The sequence below is a fragment of the Schistocerca cancellata genome, chromosome 9, assembly GCF_023864275.1.
Source record: "Schistocerca cancellata isolate TAMUIC-IGC-003103 chromosome 9, iqSchCanc2.1, whole genome shotgun sequence".
Classification (NCBI taxonomy): domain Eukaryota; kingdom Metazoa; phylum Arthropoda; class Insecta; order Orthoptera; family Acrididae; genus Schistocerca; species Schistocerca cancellata.
In genome coordinates, this window is record NC_064634.1 from 319,257,222 (window position 1) to 319,279,093 (window position 21,872).

A 21,872-nucleotide genomic window follows, 5' to 3' on the forward strand; every position below is an offset into this window, starting at 1 on the left:
ACGATATCCTTAGGACATCCAACAACTTTACCAATCAATGCCGAGACAAATAACTGCTTGCATAAGCGCCAGAGGTGGACTAATGCGTTACTGATATGCTCAATTTGTGAAGCTCTATCTCTTTAATAAATCATGAAGTTTTTTCTGAAATTGTAATCATTTGTTTGTTCGTACACGTACATAACAGCTACCAATTTCCGTTCCATTCGAGTAATTCCCTCGTGGTGTGTCTTAATTTTTTTTTTGTCTTAGAGTATACGTTGTTCGAAATTTTTTGAAGTTGACTGTGCTTGCAAATACTCAAATCTTCGAAGCAGATTTTTTCCCAGATGTTTAGAGAGGTTTCTCGTAGTGCTTTAGGAATTGATGTCCGGGTATTGACCTTCAAAAGCTACGACCTTCAAATGCTGTAAGTACGAAGGAAATGGAAGTTGGCCTGTCTGTAAGGCCTCTATGTATGAAGGACCTTCAAGATGGTGATTTAACACAGTTTAAAAACGCTGCAAATACGGGACTGGTGAAGAAAGTGAGCACAGTGATATGAGTTTCCCACTGCAATGGCGGCGCAACAGTACTCACATGGGGTAGGCCTGCCCTGTGGGCCCCCTGCAGTCCGGATGGTCTGTGAGCGCGTCGCCCCACACGTACTTGAGGCGGGTGCCCTCCGCCGGCCCTCGACAAGGGCTGGCCGATCCGCCTACCAGCGCCACCGCGGCGCTCCAGCAGCACACCTGCAAGCACAAGACACTGCAAACCCCTGTCCACATACAGATGGTCATATGCTATCTTTACGACTTTAGACTTTTAAAAAATGTTTCAAATGGCTCTAAGCACTGTGGGAGGTCATCAGTCCCCTAGACTTAGAACTATTTAATCCTAACTAACCTAAGAACATCACACACATCTATGGCCGTGGCTGGATTCGAACCTGCGACCGTAGCAGCAGCGCGGTTCCCGACTGAAGCACCTAGAATCGCTCGTCCACAGCGGCTGGCCTTTAGACTTCAATAACTTCAGAAGTGTACCAGATAATAACTCATTTGCAAACATGAGACAACATGATTCAAAAGTTTTTTTGTATGTTTACCAACTGCCGTAGAGCTGAGCAAAATTGTGGACGTCATAGGAGAAAGCTCAATGTGTAGCCCGGTTCATAGAGGCGAAGTCCGATACTAAAGTGCAAGGAGACTTTGGGACACAGAACGGAAAGAAACCACCGTCCTAGCAGACTATTCCGGCTTGGCATACGCCATTTATAGGAACAGTAGCGTTGCCCTTAACCAGGGAGAGAGTTACCCATTTGTTTCAGACGCCATCGTGGACGGGTGTCTGCAACGAATCCGACAAAATCAGTACGTATGGCGGCCAGAGAATTGGAAATACCACGATTAACAGTGCGCTGTCTCCCATACGAACTTACATCTTTGTCCCTACAAGGCGCAGCTGCTTCAGGCACTGAAGTCGATGGACAGACCTCAGCGTTGATAATTTGCAGTGGTTGTTCTAGTCAAGACTGGCAAAGACAATGACTTTTTGGGAAAGGAGTCATTTTTTTCATTATTCAGCAACTTTGAACTATAGTAATTTTTGTATATGTGAATCGGAGCGGCCTCATGTTACATGAGCGATGGAAAGAGTGTGTCATTGTGTGGCGCGGACTTATTCACAACCTCACTCACGCTCATAAATTAAGCATGATGCTGATACATGGTGAAACATCGCTCTGGTGGGCGGCTTGTGTGTTTATATCACCTCGGGGTATGACCAAGCTGTGCATTTGACCTGCGGTCGTCGCACGGTTGCGCAGGCAGCAGTCCACATACACAGAGGTGTGTTGCTACATGTCAGAGTACGGTGCAGCGAGTAAGTGTGCAGACGTTTTTAGACGTGCTAATGGTGACTGTGTGTTGAAAATCGCTCAAAGAACACATATTGATGACGTTATGAGGGGTAGAACACTAGGGCGACTGGAGGCTGATCAAACACAGCAGGTCGTAGCACGGGCCCTCTGTGTGCCACAAAGTGTAATTTCAAGATTATAGCAACGATTCCAGCAGACAGGAAACGTGTCCAGGCGCTACAGTACGGGACGTCCACAGTGTACAACAACACAAGAAGACCTATATCTCACTATCAGTGCCCGCAGACGGCCACGGAGTACTGCAGGTAGCCTTGCTCAGGATCTTACCGCAGCCACTGTACAGTTACCTCCAGACACACACTCTACAGACGACTGAACAGAAATGGTTTATTCGCCCGGAGACTTGCAACGTGCATTCCACTGACCCCTGGTCACAGGAGAGCCCTTAAAGCCTGGTGTCAAGAACACAGTACATGTTCACGAACGAGTCCAGGTATAGTTTGAACAGTAATTCTCGCCGGGTTTTCATATAGCGTGAACCAGGAACCAGATACCAACCGATTAATTTCCTTGAAAGGGACCTGTATGGAGGTCGTGGTTTGATGGTGTAGGGTGGGATTATGATTGGTGCACGTACACTTCTGCATGTCTTTGACAGAGGAACTGTAACAGGTCAGATGTATCGGGAGTCATTTTGCACCAGTATGTCCACCTTTTCAGGGGTGCAGTGGGTCCCACCTGATGGATGATAACGCACGGCCCCACCGAGCTGCAGTCGTGGAGGAGTACCTTGAAACAGAAGATATCAGGCGAATGGAGTGGCCTGCCTGTTCTCCAGACCTAAAGCCCATCGAGCACGTCTGGGATGCATTCGGTCGACGTATCGCTGCACGTCTTCAAACCCCTACGACACTTCAGGAGCGCCGACGGGCAGTGGTGCAAGAATGGGAGGCTATACCCCAGCAGCTGCTCAACCACCTGATCCTGAGTATGCCAACCCGTTGTGCGGCCTGTGTACGTGTGCATGGTGATCATATCCCATATTGATGTCGAGGTACATGCGCAGGAAACAGTGGCGTTTTGTAGCACATGTGTTTCGGGACGGTTTTCTCAACTTATCACCAATACCGTGCACTTACAGATCTGTGTCGTGTGTGTTCCCTATGTGCCTATGTTATTAGTGCCAGTTTTTTGTAGTGCCACGTTGTGCGGCACCATATTCTGCGATTATCTTTAATTTATGAGCAGGAGTGTACTTCATTGGTCTACCATTTTTCACCGAGAGTACCGTCAACAGTTATGTTTAACTTGACGTGTTCAGTGCGTTTGCCTTGCGACAACTGGGACCCATGCAACCTGACTTCATACTCCAGCAGACACTGGAGAAATCCAAAATCTGTTGGTTGGTTGATTCGAGGGAAGGGACAAAACAGAGAGGTCATCGGTCCCATCGAGTTAGCGAAGGACGGGGAAGGAAGTCGGGCTTGCCCTTTCAAAGGAACAATCCTGACATCTGTCTGAAGCGATTTAGGGAAATCACGGAAAACCTAAATCAGAATGGCCGGACGCGGGTTTGAACCGTAGTCCTCCCGAATGCGAGTCCGGTGTGCTAACCACTGCGACACCTCGCTCTGTCCGAAATCTGCTCTAGATGGTTTATTTAATGTTGATGAGTCGGCCGTAGTGCCGCTTTGATCATCATTGCAGATGTGATCATCACTGCAGATGCAGTTTTTGTACTCAGGCTTTTGCCAGTATTGTCATACTTTGATACGGATGGTTGGAAAATGGACATAGGTTTCCGAAACTGGTGCTTTTATTGGTGTTCATCTTACATCCTTTTCTCAAGTCACTGTCCATTCCGCTCAACTGCTCTTCCAAGTACTTTGCTGTATGAGAATTACGATGCCATCGGCAAACGTCAAAGTTTTTATTTCTTCCCCTTGAACTTTAATTCCTACTCCGAATTTTTCTTTTGTTTACTGCTTGCTCAATGTACAGATTGAATAACTTCGCGGATACGCTACAACGCTGTCTCGCTCCCTTCTCTAGCATTGCTTTCCTTTCATGTCCTTCGAGTCTTACAATTCCAGTCTGGTTTCTGTTCAAGCTACAAACAAGCTTTCGCTTACTGCATTTTAACCCTGCTATCTTCAGGATATCAAAAGGGTGCCTTTCAGTCAACATTGTCAAAAGCTTTTTTCAAGTCTTCAAATGCTATAAAGGTAGGTTTGCTTCTCTTTGGCCCACCTTATACGGTAAGTCGTAGGGTCACTATTGCCTTGTTTGTTCCTGCTTTTCTCCGGAATCCAAACTGATCCTCCTCGAGGCCGACTTCAACCAGTTCTTCCACTCCTCTGTAAATAAGGCTTAATTCGTGTATTCGTGTTAACATTTTCAACCATGAATAATTAAACTGATAGTTGAGTAATATTTATTCTATCAGCACCTGCTTTCTTTGTAACTAGAATCATTACATTCTATTTGAAGTCTGAAGTTATTTCCCCCGTCTCATTTCTTGCGTACCAGATGGAACAGTTTTGTCATGGCTGGTTCTCCCAAGTATCTCAATAATTCTGAGGAACTGTTGTCTACTCTCGGAGCTTTGTTTCGACCAAGATCTTTCAGTTCTTTGTCAAATTATTCTCCCAGTATCGTATCTCCCATCTCATATTCATCTACGTCCTCATCTGTTTCTATAACATTACCTTCAAGCTCATTTTCCTTTTACAGCCCCTATACATGCTCCTTTCAGCTTTCTCTTCTTTGCTTAATAATGGTTTTCCATCTGAGCTCTTTAAATTCGTACAATTGCTTCTCTTTTCTCCAAAGGTTCTACATTTATCCTAGAGATACGTGCACCTATATCCTTACGTTTGTATTCTAGCCATTTCTGCTTAGCCATTTGCAGTTCCTGACTATCTCATTTTGTCTACATCCAATCTGCAATTTGCTGCATTTTCACGTTTTCTCCTTTCGTTGATTATACTCAATATCTCCTATGATATCCAAGGACTACTAAGGAGGCACATAGGCAGTAATTTTTTCCTCACTCAGTACACTAATAGAACAGCACTGAATTCGTAACGGAGTACCTTCTACCACGAACTGTACAGTGGCGTGCGGTATATATAGGTAGTATTAGATGTATATGTAGGTGAAATCGCTCTTGGCGGGGGACGTAAATCTCTTCGTTCAATATCCTGGAGTTAATTATTTTTCCATCTAGTACGCCAGCTGATTATAAGCGTAACTGATAAGAATTTACAGCAATCTCTGATGACGCATTCACATTCATTTCTCTGCATCAGAATCTGAAGGAAACTTAAAAATAATCCGTACCACTTCAATAACATAGTACAGTTTGTACAAGCACATACAGGATTTGAACATAATTGTTTATAATATACCACAGCGGTATAGAGAACATCGAGACCAACAATTCCATATGTGGCACTTATGGTCCAAATAATCTGGAAACTACAACGAATTGGCATACAAAAAGCACCTAAGCTATAGGGCACGCGCAGTGCCTGAGATCGTCAATATTCTCTCGTTCTTGTGCGCAAATAATTTATCCTAGAAGAAAAAAAACAATATGATCTTTTTGTTGGACATTTAATGTAGTTTAATTTTCCACTGGTGTATGTTTCCGCTAGAGGACGCAGTTTTCGAGTTATTCAAAAGAAACGTTCAAAAGTGACTTTCAAATGCACCCCATCCTCACACACCTCCCACCGTTCAGAATATTTATTATGTTTTTCACAGGACTCCCTCTTACAACTGTACAAAAATTTGAGACTACATGAATTGTTTCTCTTGTTCGACTTTTTCGGTTCAAAAATGGTTCAAATGGCTCTGAGCACTATGGGACTTAACTTCTGAGGTCATCAGTCCCCTAGAACTTGGAACTACTTAAACCTAACTAACCTAAGGACATCACACACATCCATGCCCGAGGCAGGATTCAAACATGCGACCGTAGCGGTCGCGTGGTTCCAGACTGTAGCGCCTAGAACCGCTCGGCCACCAAGGCCGGCGACTTTTTCGGTCTTGATACTTTCTGGCACCTTAAAACTGTGCCAGACCTAGAGTCAAACCTGGCCTTTATATTTCGGATAAGTGTTCCACAATCTGAGCTACCCAAGCACGTCTCACGGAACGTCGTGACAGCTTCAGTTCCGCCAGTACCTCGTCTCCCACCTTCAAAAATCCGCAGAAGTTCTGCTACATACCGTTATGGTTAGCAGTTTTGGAAGAAAGAATATTTTTGATCGTCAATGACAGGGCTATCACGCCACTGGCATAATCGGCCATTTCGTTAATATTATTAAATTAATCTTCCCCCTGAAAGTAATGAAAGAAAAAAGACTTCTACACGTTTAGCATAAAACGTTTCAGTTCCATAGTAAGAAGTCCAGACAAACAAGTTGATAATTTTATGTTGTCAAACTTCACAAAACTGAGGTAAAATTTACAGAGACTTCAATGTTGCAAGTTGCAAGTGCACGGCTAAGCCAGTGGCGTCTACCCCAGAGAATGGAGAGAAAAGAAGATCTAATACTGGAAACAATTCCGGTGTCACTAATTTGTGAGAAGTGGTAGGAGGGGGTGCCACGAACAACATACTAAAAAACCCGACATGGGGGCGGAGAGAGCGCGGGTGGAATTGCGTTTGAAGACCACTTTTGTACGTTTCACTTGTGTAACTCATACTGCGACCTCTAGCGAAATCGTGTCCTGTAGAAAACTGAACTGCATATTAAATTTCCTACAGACAACTACCTACTCATTTTTTCTTCAGGACTAGTAGTTTGCTCGCAGGGAGCAAGAGAATATTGAAAATCCCACGCATGGCGCATGCGCTGTAGCGTACGTGGTTTTTGTAAGTCAAACTGTCGTAGATTCCCGACTTGATGGAGCACAAGTGGCCTATACCAAACCATTCGTCTGGGCTTCCTCTACACTACTGTGATAAACTGCAAACATTTATTCTGTGTACTCCGTGTAGTCTCACAAGAAAATATGTATGTGCCATGTGGCAACGGTAAGGACGTATCAAAGAACAAGCGACATTATCAATAAAAGTGTGTTCCGTCAATCTCCTTGCCTCCTGCTACCATTATTCTGCTCAAAAGTGCACAATTTTACGTCTGTGTTCCTAACGTTCAGAGTAAGATTCTCTTCCTTTTGTCAACGTGTTTTCTTTTAGCTGTGGTTAAAAAAAGCAACAAAGCCGTTATACAGCATACCTTACATAAAATGCAAAATAAAATACACACTCCATTTTCTTTATGCATATCCCCAGAGAAACCTCCGTCATTATGTGGTACTTTATAGACTACTTTGTTTATAATTTTCTCTGCCACGTTAGTGCAACACATTTTTACTGCAGGCACTATGTCCACTCCAAAAGCGGTGGCAGTTAACTGTTTATCTGTGGCTGTGTTTAATAAATTTAGAAGAGCTGCAGTTTCTGTTGCTTACTAGCTTCGCACCCGTTGCTAGTGTCGCGTAGACTATATGATGTGCAGAGATTTTGTTTTTTGTTTTTATTTAATCTAATGTTTATGTTGTTCATAAATTGCTGCACCTTCTAAGCTTTTCACGCTAGTTAAAGCCATACAAGCATGGTCTTTTCCAAATGTACTTCTAACCAAAAAGCGATTCTGGTAGCTGGAGTCCAAAGTTTTAAAATGTTTGAAAACATTATCAGCGATCTTATAGAATTAAATATATATAATTAAAAACAGTCTTGATCGCAAATTTCTTTTAATTGGAGTGACCGGTTTCAATCCTTAAGGATCATCTTCAGACTCTGAAATAACATACGTACAGATAGAGAGATCCTTACAGTATCATATATACACTGAAATACAATTCCAAACTACATATACTCAGAACGGCAGGTGGACTTCCCTCTATCTGCACGTATGTTATTTCAGAGTCTGAAGATGATCCTTAAAGATTGAAACCGGTCACTCCGATTAAAAGAAATTTGCGACCGACTTTTTCAATTATGTATTATTAAAAAACAGTCGATAGCTAATTTCTTTTAATCAGAGTGACCGGTTAATTCAAAGTTATTATTGATCGTGCCTTTTGCGTTCTTGTGGAGATATTTCCATAGCAACTTTCATCCCCTAACGCGTATTCCTTTATATCTAACCGAGAAGTGAAATACCAATTTCCATAAATTTAGCTTTAATACCAGTTTTCATACATTTAGCTTTAATTTTTTTTTTAATGTATCGAAATATTTTCTTAAGAATTTCCATCCCCTATTGTACTCTCTTAGGGATTGAATTTCCAGAAAACCTGAAAAACATTTTTTTATTTGTAATTGAGAAGTCAAATACTGTCATAAATGTAGCCTTAAAAATTCTTTATAGTTCTTTAAGAATTATTTATTTTCAAAAAAATTTCACCGACTGTTTTACCCCTTAGTGGTTGGCTTTCCAAAAATACTGAAATACGTATTTTTTTTATTTTCTGACAGAGAAACCAAATACCAATTTTTGTAGTTCTAGCTTCAAAATTCCTTAACAGCGACACACTTTCAAAAGCCTTTAATCCCCATTTCGTCACCTTAGGAGCAGAATTTCGGACAATCCCTCCTTAAACCACGCCTACAGTATAAGATCCAAACTTTATCCAAATTTCAAGTTTCTATCCTTATCGGTTTGGGCTGGGCGATGATGAGGTCAATCAGTCAGTCAGGACATTGCCTTTTATATACAGAGATTTGTTTCTGTGTAAGTTATTCGCACCTCTCATTTTATGATTCCTATGATTATCGCTTAGTGGCGTTGCTGTCGACAAATATATAATACACACTACTTCCGAGACTGGAGAAGTGCAGTGATGTCACTCTGGTAATGGCCATAACATGTATCAGTGAGTGAGAGAGCTCCTGGCCTCGCACGCAAGCCCGCAGAGCCTGTGGTTGTCTGAAAGGAAATGCCACGAGGCCGGTGGCGGCGATGACCGGCGCAACTAGTTTGCCGGCGGTAGGTGCTTTACTGACCACGGTGGTCAGTGACACGGGCCGGTGCCGTGGCGAGTGACCCCGGAGTGTTTCGGGCTCGCTGGCGGAAGCGGACTGCAGCCGCGTGGGTGGCGGAGCGAACTTGTGACTCAGCCCACCGACCACAAAAACCTTTCTCCGAAATATACACGCCAAGTCAGCAGCATTCCTCTATTTGCTCAGGTGGCGTTGACACGGTGTCTACAGGAAGAGCGACGACCTCATGAAAGTCGCCAGGTTCTTTGTTTCCGCTTAACGGTATACTGGCGTTAGAAATGTTTTTGGAAACGTTCCCGTTGCTTTCAGTCATCGGCACTCACAAGCAGAGGTCCGCAGCGGTAGGTTCGACTTATTGAAACCACCTAAACGATTATGTAGGTTAAGGTCCCAGCTATTAACACTCTGCAGCCATTCACCCTGGCGGGCCTTCGTTTGCGTGTAATCCATGACAAAATTTCGAAATTTTGAGTTATGCTGTATAGTTTTTAAAAAGACGTGTTACACAGACAAGTTGCGTAGCTTGATGGTTACAGCACAAGCCACATATGCAAGACGTTGTAGGTTTGAACTTCATCGAGCGCTTTGGCGTTTTTTATTTTTAAATCATTATAGAAATGACTCTGATAATTACTTTAATTCAATTAAATAGTTTAAATGTAATTTTTTATTTCTATTCCTTTGTCACATAATTTTAATCACCGTACTAACTTTCTCGTTTCCTTTCATTTTTTTCTTCCTATCTCATTTTCCAGTTGAAATTTTTGTGCATATGAATTTAGTATTTCCATGTCTTACTCTCGATTCAATTTCCCTTCCTAAATCTACAGTCATGTTCTTGCAGTCATTATTTCTGTTCCTGATTTTACCTGAATTTCGTTTTACTTATAATCCTCATTTCGTTTAAATCTTCAGCTGCCTTAATCTATGATTTAAATGTTTTTATACCGATTGCAACCCAAGAAAACGTACGTCTTATAACGAAAATTACATGTTTGAAACCATTTCGCAAATAGATAGATATTTTCGCCATTTGTGTTTTAACAGATAGATCAGCTTTTTCAAATGTTTAAATATTATGATGGATAAATAAAAGAATTAAATTCACATGCACAAAGATTCCAACAAGAAATAGAAACTTGGGAAGAAAAAATGAGAGCAATTGAGAAAGTTAGTATGGCGATTAAAATAGTGCGACGAAGGGACAGAAATTAAAAAAATACATTTAAAGACATTAATTGAATAAAAACAACGGTCGAAGTCATCCCGTTAAAAATTTAAAAATAAATTTTGAAGCACCTGACGATAGTCGAACCCACAAACTCTTACCTATGAAGCCTATAGTATAACCATTACGCTACACAACCAGTTCATATGACATTTCGTTTTTCAACCTATAAAGCATAACATGACATTCCGAAATTTCTTTTTCGTCGATTAACAGCAAATGAGTGCCCACCAAGGTGAATGGTTGCAGAATGTGACGGCTACGACCTTAATCTACAGTAACGTATAGATGGTTTCAAAAAGTCGATCCCACCACTGAGGACATCTCCTTGTTAGAACTAAACTCGAGATAGTTTGATTCTATTCCGTGAAAGTCCACTTAATAAATTTCGACAACCAGCTTTAAGTGAGGAATCTAGGAATATTCTACAACCCCCGTATATATCACTCCCATAGAGATCGCGATGAGAACGTTAGAAGACTTACTGTGTGCGCAAAGATGTTTAAGTAATCATTCTTCCACGCTGCAAACGCGGAAGGAACGGAGAAAAATGCTAATAACTGGTACAGTGAGAAGCATCCTCCACCAACCACTTTACAGTGCTGTGCAAAGTACAGATGTAGATGGCCGGATAGTTCCCCCACCAATGTCAACCGGGCATGGAGATCTTGAAATTGAACGTAGAGCTATAGCAGTTTATTTTGGCAGTCTCTTACCGTACTTCGGCGGTCCTCCGCGACGATGGCGACTAGCCGTATTGCCTGCATCCTTATTCAACTCGCAAAGAACGTGCTGTGTCAGTAATGCATGTACTGTTCCTAAGTTACAGTCAAGTCCTGTTTGTCAAAAATTTCAAATGCGTGAGAAATCTTATGGGACTTAACTGCTAAGGTCATCAGTCCCTAAGTTTACACGCTACTTAACCCAAATTATCCTAAGGACAAACATACACCCATGCCCGAGGGAGGACTCGAACCTCCGCCGGGACCAACCGCACAGTCCATGACTGCAGCGCCCAAGACAGCTCGGCTAATCCCGCGCGGCTCCTGTTTGTCGGTCAATCGTGTTTACTGCTTATCCTAAGATAGTAATGATAACTAAAATGCAGCCGGCTATGTTAATATTAACCGTCGGATAGAAATAGGTTTTCTGTGCTACTACGTCAGTGAATCAGGTTTTGACTTAACTCGCGAGACAAGGTTGAAAGGTCATAACATCGATAACGGATAACTTCTCTGTAGCAATTAGACTGCACTTAAATTGTAAGCTCAGAGCAATGGACCGTAAATACACGGCGCTGGGACTCTGCTTTGCGGATCACGACTGCCAATCAGCCACTACTACCACTACTACTACTACTACTACTACTACTATAGAAGCTGATGCCGTGAAAAAAAAAAAAAAAAACGCCCGCCTCAACTAAAATGATAAAGCCCGCCCGTAAAACTTAATTGCCGATAACATCTGCATCCATGTCTCGACGGACCTGCCTTCATCAATCCATGCGCAAGCGCGACCAAGTCGCCTATTTCGCGAGTTCAAAACAACTCTCGAAATTTGTTAGACGTTTAGGCTTCTCACCCAACCAGCGTTATTGCTGCAAAATGTTTAGCTTGTTTCTCGCCCATGGGCAAACTTGTTTGTTAAGTCCCCCCTGCAGCTCGCAACAAAATTACAGTCCTGATCATATTTGGCAAACTACCGACTATAAAAGACCCTGTCACGTCAGAGAAAAAATGTTCTATATACTTCGTGGGATGAAACCCTTCCCAAGTGCCGTGTTGTGCTCGGATTTTATGAAAGCCCCCTTCAGGCTGTCAATAAAAGGAGTATCCCAGATCCTTTGCAGTTGGAACCGCCTTCTGTAAAGCCTGCTAACGGCTGCGCCCCTCTCAACGGCTGCAGCGGTCTGCCGCACCATAATCAAAGCAGGTAAAATCCCTCTCCAGAAAGAAAAACCGGACGAAGTAATTGTTATTGTAGTTGGGGTCTTCAGTCCGAAGACTAGTTTGATACAGCTCTCCACACCTATCTATCCTGTGCAAGCCTATTTTTCCTTGCTTGAACACATTTGAACCTGACTACTGTATTCAAGCTTTGGATCCAGTTTTTGGCCTCCACACTTCTCACCATTGCCAAACTGACGATTTCTTTATTGCTCAGAATGTATCCAACACCTGATCCCTTCTTTAAGTCAGACGATGCCATAAATTTCCTCAAATGGATTCAGTGCCTCCGCCTTAGTTATCCTATCACCCATCATCTAAACTTCAGCATTCTCCTGAAACATCACATTTCAAACGCTTCTATGGAATAATTATTTCTCTGATAACCTTTAACTATAGTAAAGGAGATGATGTCTTAAAGGGAAGAAGTATCTAATGTTTAACTTTTTTCCAACTACGTTCAAGTACAGTAGGGTTTTATACACGATACTCTGAGTAAAACGAAACCAGTTGATTATCACGAAAGTAATGAGTAGGAGAGGTGAAATTAGAGATTAATTTAAGATCAAAGTTAGGGGCCACGAAGTAGACGAAGAGAAGAAATTCTTCTAACCTGGAATCAAAATATGGCAGGACAGACGAACCATGGACTACATAAAACGCAAACTAAAACAGGCGAAGAAGGCATTCCTGGCCAGAAGATTGTCTACTGGTTTCAAATATTGGTCTCAATTTGAGGAATAAATATGAGAATGTACGTCTGGAGTATAGCATGGTGTGGCTGTGAGTCATGAACGATGAGCAAACCGGAAAAGAAGAATATTGAGGAGTTTGGGACGTGAAGCTGAAGAAGGCGGTTGACAATTACGCTGCGGTGACAAAAGTCATGGGATACCTCCTAATATCGTGTCGGATCTCCTTTAGCACGACGTCGTGCAGGAACTATCTGGCATGGACTCAACAAGTTGCTGGAAGTCCGCTACAGAAATACTGAGCCATGCTGCCTCTACAGCCGTCCATGCTTGCGACAGTGTTGCCGGTGCAGGATTTTGTGCACCAACTGACCTCTCGATTATATCCCGTGAATGTTCGATGGGACTCATGTCGGTTAATCTGGGCCGCCAAATTATTCGCTCAAATTTTCCACAATGTTCTTCAAATAAATTGCGAACAATTATGGCCCTGTGACATAGCTTATTGTGATTCATAAAACAAATGGCTGCAGATGGTGTCCACGTAACGAAAATTACCATTTCCAGACAATGGTCAATTCATTTGAATCAGAGTACCCAGTCCACACTGTTACGGAGCCACACCAGCTTGTACAGTGTCTCGTTGGCAACTTGGGTCCAAGGCTTCGTGGGGTCTACGCCACACCGAACCCTACAGTCAGCTCTTACACTTAAATCGGTGCTCATCTCGCTTGGAAACCGTTTTTCAGTCGTCTAGGATTCAAGCGATGTGGTCAGGAGGCCAAGAGAGGCACTGCAGGCGATGTGCTGTTAGCAAAGGCACTAGTGTCGGTCATCTGTTGCCATAGCCAAAAATGGTTCAAATGGTTCTGAGCACTATGGGACTTAACATCTGTGGTCATCAGTCCCCTAGAACTTAGAACTACTTAAACCTAACTAACGTAAGGACATCACACACATCCATGCCCGAGGCAGGATTCGAACCTGCGACCGTAGCAGTCCCGCGTTTCCGGACTGAGAGCCTAGAACCGCTAGACCACCGCGGCGGGCGTTGCCATAGCCCATTCACGCCAAAATTCATCGCACTATCCTAACGGATACGTTCGTCGTATGTCTCACGTTGATTCCTGTGTTTATTTTACGCAATGTTGCTTGTCTGTTAGTACTGACTACGCACTCGGTCATTAAGGGAAGGTCGTCGGCCACTACTTAGTCCATGGTGAGAGAGAATGCCTGAAATTTGGTATTCTTGGGTCACTCTTGACACTTTGGATCTCGAAATATTGAATTCCGAAAAGGACTGTCTCATACGCCTAGCTCAGACTACCACGCCGCAATCAAAATCTTAGTTCCCCGTCGTGCGGCCATCTCGCGCCGAAAACCTTTTCACATGGTTTACCTGGTTACAAATGACAGCTTCGGCGATGTACCTCGATACTACCGCCATCTGCATGTGAGCATATGGCCATTCCATGACCTCAGTGTAGCTCGACTCCTAAGAAAAGAAGTGAGCAGTATCTCCATAAAATCGGGGAGGAAAGATGTGTAGAACAGAAGAAGAAGAAGCAACAGGATGAGACGAGATGTATTAAGACGCCAGGGAATGACTTGTAAGGTACTTGGTAAGAACTGTATGGAAAGACAGTGATTGGAATATATCCAAGAAATGACCTAGGCCGTTTGGTACAGGTCCCTTCACTTGATGAAGAGATTGGTATAGGAAACAAAGTTACAGTAAGTCGCATCAAACCGATCAGAAGACAGACTATCCGAAAAAATGGCCATGGCAATATACTGGAATACGTTGATACATTGAAGTATCTGGGAAATATTAAAAAAAATGGTTCAAATGGCTCTAAGCACTATGGGACTTAACATTTGAGGTCATCAGTCCCCTAGAACTTAGAACTACTTAAATCTAACTAACCTAAGGACGACACGCACATCCATGCCCGAGGCAGGATTCGAACCTGAAGCGCCTAGAGCCGATCGGTCACACCGGCCGGCTGGGAAATATTCAGACGACAAGAAACTATACTTTTCACATCGGCGTCACTGGCCGCGTAAGAGCAGCAGCTGTTGTGGTTGGAAAAACTGGTCTGCAAAACTTCCTCCATCATGTTCACTGTTATGTACCTAGCTCTCTGTGTACACAGCAGTTCTCCCTACACTACTGTTCACTTTAAAACATCATGACACTATATGAATAATGTCCAGAAAATCTGAAATGAGTCAGGTTGACACTTCAGGTAAAGTGGACACAGAGGAGGGCACACTTGCCTTGTCTTTAGACGATGTTGCTGAAAAACCACTTACGCCGCCGGGGCATGAGGTCTGGACCCAACATAGCTTGTGGAAGAAGGTCTTCTATGGTGAACTAAGAGATGAGAGGAAGATGAATGGAGGACGGAAGATTAACTTCAACAAAACACTCAACCGTAACTCTAGATCCATTATCGGCAACTGTCGGGCTGCGGAAAGTCATAAATTGGGCTGCCAAAAATTTTTGGAAGTATAAATTACAAAAGCAAATAATTTAAAAATTATATCTCTGTAGATACCAATACATTTGTGAGCCATTCATTCATTGCTTACAGTATTTTACAAGTAATCTTATTTGAATTCTTAAGAATTAGCACGTAGATTAAATACACTGAAGGAAAAAAAATCTCATCACGAAAAAATAATTAATGCAGAGTAATGAAATTTCGGGAACGTATTTACGTGATTAACATTGCAAGATCACAGCTTAATGTACGCGCAAAATAAGACATTGCAAATGTGAAATGCTGGTACACTAATAACCGGTGTAACTGCGATAATGCTGAATCAACCATGCAAACGGGCATGCGTTATGTTGTACAGGTGCCGAACGTCATTTTGTGGGATGGATTTGCACGAATGTTTCATTTTGACGGTCATTACAGGGAAGTTTAAAGTTTGTGGATGAAGATGAAGGCGCCGTCCGATGTTTTAACATACACGCTCGATTGGAGACAAATCTGGTGATCGAGAAGGCCGAGGTAACATATTGACACACTGTAGAGCACCTTGGGCTTTAACTGAGGTATATGGGCGAGCTTATCCTGTTGGAAAACGCGCTCTGGAATGCTGTTCATGGACGACAGCACTGTTGGTCGGGTCACCAGACTGATGTACAGATTTACCGTCAGGGTGAGTGGCATAACCACGAGAGTGCTCCTGCTGTCATACGAAATCGCACCTAGACCACAACTCCAGGTGTAGCTCCAGAGTGCCTAGCACGCAGAAAGGTTGACTGCAGGCCCTCAACTGCCCCCCTCCTAACCAACACACAGCTATCACTGGCGTCGAGACCGAACCAGCTTTCATCAGAAAACGTAAAAGACCTTGAATGAGCTATGAGCTCTGGCTTGACACCATTAAAGGCGCAGATGGTGTTGGTTTGGGATCAATGGTATCCACACTACAGGGCGTCTGGCTCGGAGCTGTCCTTGAAGTAATTTATAACAGTCGGTTGTGTCACTGCGGTGCTAATTTCTGCTCAAATTGCCTTTGCAGATGCAGTGCGATGTGCCAGAGCCATACGCCGAACACGTTGGTCTTCCGTCTTTGTAGTGTCACTTAGCCGTTCGGAGCCCGATCTTCTTGCGTCTGCTAGCGCCACTGCTACAGGACTGACGCGAAGTTTGAACAGGCATAATCTTTTCGATGTAGAAACACACCTACCAACTTTCTTTTATGTCGCATAACTCCTCCTTGGAGTTGCACTTTTTTTCCATCAGTCTACACGCTGCTATGCTATGTAGTGCACGAGAGTGCGCGGAATAGTGGGGGCGGAGGGGAGCAAGCCGTCCAGTCAACACAGCCTGCTAACGTTGTTCCACACAGAAGCTCTGTACCGCCAAAGTCAACAGAAGTATTTTGTTCAGTGAAGTAGGAAGTTTTATAAATTCGACTCTGGTAAAATGTGGAACCTCCTTTAGTACCAAGATTACTAAATCCTGGTAAAAATTTACGACTGCAGTAGTGTATAGAACAGGACATTTTGTTGTTAATTCGATGTGGAACGTACCACTGGAGATCCGCTAATTGCAATTAACTATTGCATAACCTATAAATTACGACTTCCTTTGAATACAATGTGAAAAAGTAAACTCTAAGATGGTTTAGTAACAATGTAACATTTTCCCTCCTTCAGTGTTTTAGGGTTAACAGCAGAAGGCATATTCATTTCAACCCAATTTTTGTGCTGGTAACTTGAACTAGAATTTTACGCTACTTAAAAACTTTGATGTGAGATGGCAATTTTAACTTTCGGACTGCAGTACATGGAGGCAGCAGCGACCGGTAATTTCTGCCATTGATTTTTGAATACAGCTATACTTACATATGGTAGTTTGCGAGTGAAAATTGAAATAAAAATTAGTAAGGAATATGAGCAGAAGTATCCAGATCCAACCTATAATTACTTGCCGACCCTTGCTCTACATACTGCTGACAATGAAGGCCTACACACCTCACAGCCAGGGCTTGCACAAGTGGAAGTCTACCAAAAGTAATGACAAGTATTTAGCGAGAAACGATCAGCATAAGGTGTAGACTCAGGAAACAGCATGTTTCTCCCACAGAAAAAGCAATTTTATAAGCTCCTCTTCAAGACAAAAACTTTGTTACTAGTCATGCTCAAGCTTATGGCCTGGATTACTATTTACGATTGCAGTAGGATACAGAACAGGGCATTTTGTACTTAATTTAGGTATGAGACATACCATTGGAGATCTAATAATTGCAATTAACGCTTAACCAATAAATAATGACTTCCTTTCAATAAAATGTGGAATAGTAAACTTTACGATTGTTAAATAGTAAATTAACACCCCCCCCCCCCCTCTTAGTGTTCTAGGGTTAACTACCATGGAAACCATGCTACAGTTCCTGTGGCTAGACACTGGACAGATTAAAAAATAGAAGGGGTAGGGAAATAAGACACACTAAGTCATCGTGGTGTAGTGGTTAATGGCAGTTGTCAGTCGTTTGAGGCATCTGACCAAACACGCTATGGGATTCACAGCCATCTGACAACCATTCTAAGCCACGACAATGTTGCTGGACTTCAAAGTTTTTGCACACACTATTTTACACTCCTAAGTCATCTCCCCCTTCACCAAGTACCAAATAGAACATTCCGTATAAGTTTATCCGCTCTTTTTAGTCAAGTAGTGCCAAAGCTTATTTCTCCCCAATTCGTACCTCTGTCTTCCTTACCCGATTTGCTCAGTTAGTCTTCTTCGTTCTTCTGTAGCACCACGTTTCAAAAGTTTGTATGCTGTTCTTGCCTGAACTGTTTATCGTCCACGTTTCACTTTCGTACAAGGCTACACTCCAGACGAATACCTTCAGCAAAGACACTTGAAATATGTTGGACGTTAATAATTTTGTCTGCTTCGGGAAATCCGCTCTATTGCGAGTCTACATTTTATATATTCATTACCTCTGTCATCGTCTTTTATTTTGCTCCCCAAACAGCGAAATTGTCTACTTTTGTAGTGCTTCATTTCCTGTTCTAATCTCGTCAACATCCCCTCATTTTATGCGACTACACTCCATTATGGTACTGAAACAGAGGATGACAGACTAAAGGCCGAAATACTAAATGTCTTTTTCCAAAGCTGTTTCACAGAGGAAGACTGCACTGTAGTTCCTTCTCTAGATTGTCGCACAGATGACAAAATAGTAGATATCGAAATAGACGACAGAGGGATAGAGAAACAATTAAAATCGCCCAAAAGAGGAAAGGCCGCTGGACCTGATGGGATACCAGTTCGATTTTACATAGAGTACGCGAAGGAACTTGCCCCCCTTCTTGCAGCGGTGTACCGTAGGTCTCTAGAAGAGCGTAGCGTTCCAAAGGATTGGAAAAGGGCACAGGTCATCCCAGTTTTCAAGAAGGGACGTCGAACAGATGTGTAAAACTATAGACCTATATCTCTAATGTCGATCAGTTGTAGAATTTTGGAACACGTAATATGTTCGAGTATAATGACTTTTCTGGAGACTAGAAATCTACTCTGTAGGAATCAGCACGGGTTTCGAAGAAGACGGTCGTGTGAAACCCAGCTCGCGCTATTCGTCCACGAGACTCAGAGGGCCATAGACACGGGTTCACAGGTAGATGCCGTGTTTCTTGACTTCCGCAAGGCGTTCACTACAGTTCCCCACAGTCTTTTAATGAACAAAGTAAGAGCATACGGACTGTCAGACCAATTGTGTGATTGGATTGAAGAGTTCCTAGATAACAGAACGCAGCATGTCATTCTCAATGGAGAGAAGTCTTTCGAAGTAAGAGTGATTTCAGGTGTGCCGCAGGGGAGTGTCGTAGGACCGTTGCTATTCACAATATACACAAATGACCTTGTGGATGACATCAGAAGGTCACTGAGGCTTTTTGCGAATGATGCTGTGGCATATCGAGAGGTTGTAACAATGGAAAATTGTACTGAAATGCAGGAGGATCTGCAACGAATTGACGCATGGTGCAGGGAGTGGCAATTGAATCTCAATGTAGACAAGTGTAATGTGCTGCGGATACATAGAAAGAAAGATCGTTTATCATTTAGCTACAATATAGCAAGTGAGCAACTGGAAGCCGTCAATTCCATAAATTATCTGGGAGTACGGATTAGGAGTGATTTAAAATGGAATGATCATATAAAGTTGATCGTTGGTAAAGCAGATGCCAGACAGATTCATTGGAAGAATCCTAAGGAAATGCAATTCGGAAACACTGCTTGAATACTACTCAGCAGTGTGGGATCCGTACCAGATAGGGTTGATAGAATAGATAGAGAAGATCCAACGGAGAGCAGCGCGCTTCGTTACAGGATCATTTAGTAATCGCGAAAGCGTTACGGAGATGATAGATAAACTCCAGTGGAAGACTCTGCAGGCGAGACGCTGAGTAGCTCGGTACGGGCTTTTGTCAAAGTTTCGAGAACATACCTTCACCGAAGAGTCAAGCAGTATATTGCTCCCTCCTACGTATATCTCGCGAAGAGACCATGAGGATAAAATCAGAGAGATTAGAGCCCACACAGAAGCATACCGACAATTCTCCTTTCCACGAACAATACGAGACTGGAATAGAGGGGAGAGCCGATAGAGGTACTCAAGGTACCCTCCGCCACTCACCGTCAGGTGGCTTGCGCAGTATGGATGTAGATGTAGATATCCATGTCGATTTTCATGTAATAACATCTGTTTTAAGACAATATCCACTCCGCTCAACTGATCTTCCTACTCGTTTGCCGTACCTTATGGAATTACAAGTCAAAAAATTGAACTTTAATTTAGTTTCGAAATCTCTTGGTTTTCTGTAAGGCTTGGTCTATATACAGGCTGAATAACGTGCTAGATAGGCCGTCTTCCTCCCTCTTTAGTTACCCTTTCATGCGCTTAGCCTCTTAACAGCTGCAGTCTGGTTTCTGCACAAGTATAAATAACTTTTACTAGGCTACTTCGGCCAGCATTGCCCGGTAAATAGACGAATCTGGGTTAAAGTGCTTAGAAGGGTTTGTTAACAACATGCAGTATTTCCGTATATATACTGGGTGCGGCATACAAAAGTGGCCCGCACGAATGGATACGACTGGACGTGAATGTGTGCATATAACCACACCCCGTGGCGCGAGCACCGCGTGTACGCCCGCCACGTGATCCACACCGGTTCCCTGGGGTACATTTACACAGTCTTCACGCCCACAGAGCTGTTAGCAGAGGTCAGTCTGGCCACCTAGGCCATCTGATCTGTCACTGAGCGATTACTTTGTGTGAGGAGCCCTGAGGTCCGAGGTGTATCTCAACAACCGTCAGTCTTCAAGAGCTGCAGCTGAACATTTCCGATGAGGCTGCCGTAATTTCGGCAGTCCAGCTTCGAACCGCCTTCAGCAGCTTGCTGACCAGGGCCCAAAAGTGTCAAGAGATAAATGGTGGTGACGTTAACCATGCGCTATCGTCAGGTTAGTACTTACACCCTTTCCTCTGCTGTGTTTATTTGTACCCTGGAGCTCTGTTCTCCGTGCCACTTTTATTTGCCCCGCCCTGTACTATAAAGGATGTCGCACAATCTTTAAGTTGAAAAGTAAATTATGTGAGAAAGTGCCCTGCAGCATCGTGCAGGAAATACCGAGGGAGTTGCAGCAACAAAAGAGTTGCTCTTTGCAATAAGTGAACAGAAAAAACTGCTGGAGAGCGAGGATGCGCGTCCAGACCACAAAACAGGAAATGGACCGGTCTCGGGCAGTCGGGACCGTTCTTTCTCACGATGAATGGAGAAGTGGAAGGGCGAGTGAGGTTGGTATATCTACCGGGGTAAAACCGCATTCGTTGCAGTTTGCGGGCACATTTCCGGTCGATTCAAACGCTATACCTGCTGCCATTGAACGACATCACAATATTACGTTACACTGCTCATTACTGAACTGAAAGTACGGAGAAGGACCAACCGTCTTACAACAGATCGGAAGAGGGTGGGTTCACGCATGAGCCGAGTCAGTCCGCGACGTGACGTGCTTTCGATGTTGTCGTTGTGGGGAGTTGGCGACACCATGTCACGTGGCAAGGCCGTATGCCGTGAGGACCAGTTGAGTTGGAGCAACGAAGAAGCATGGGCCGCTGCCGGAAAGTATTAAAGTTGTATTGACACGGCTGGCCAGTGGCTACCAGGATTTGCTAATACCTCGAGAGCTATGTGGATAGATGGCGTCTGAATTTCACATGAAGAAGAAAAAATTAATCGCCAAGCTTTCGTGGTGGGTTCCTCCTTCTATATATAGTGAATGTTATTGTGTACCTAAGGACTATTGACTGTTGCAGTTGCTCGTGCTAGTGGCCAGCAAAACAGTCACTGCAGTGGTGGTGAGACGAGTTATGTTCTGGAACGGCCATGAAATTATGTTACTAAAGAGGCTAGAAATAGCGCCTCGCATTTGTAAGTTTGGATTTGGTGCTTAGTGGCACGCTGAAGGTAGCTGGTTCACTTGAACGTCATTTAGTTATAAAATTAGAATTTTCTGATTTTACGAATTAGTGGCAGTTGCTGTTTCTTAGTAACTTCTTGTGTGTATGGAAGGCAAGTAGCCAT

The 21,872-nt window shown here is 43.3% G+C and overlaps 1 protein-coding gene across 1 annotated transcript in view; it reads right to left on the minus strand.

Annotated features, from left to right (window-relative positions):
• The window catches only part of LOC126100465 (uncharacterized), a 164,161-nt gene that overhangs the window by 58,941 nt on the left and 83,348 nt on the right, over positions 1–21,872 (minus strand). The window contains exon 2 of the mRNA XM_049911072.1: positions 580–731. Within this exon, the coding sequence (XP_049767029.1) occupies positions 580–731 (152 nt within the window). The remainder of the gene's footprint in view (positions 1–579; positions 732–21,872) is intronic.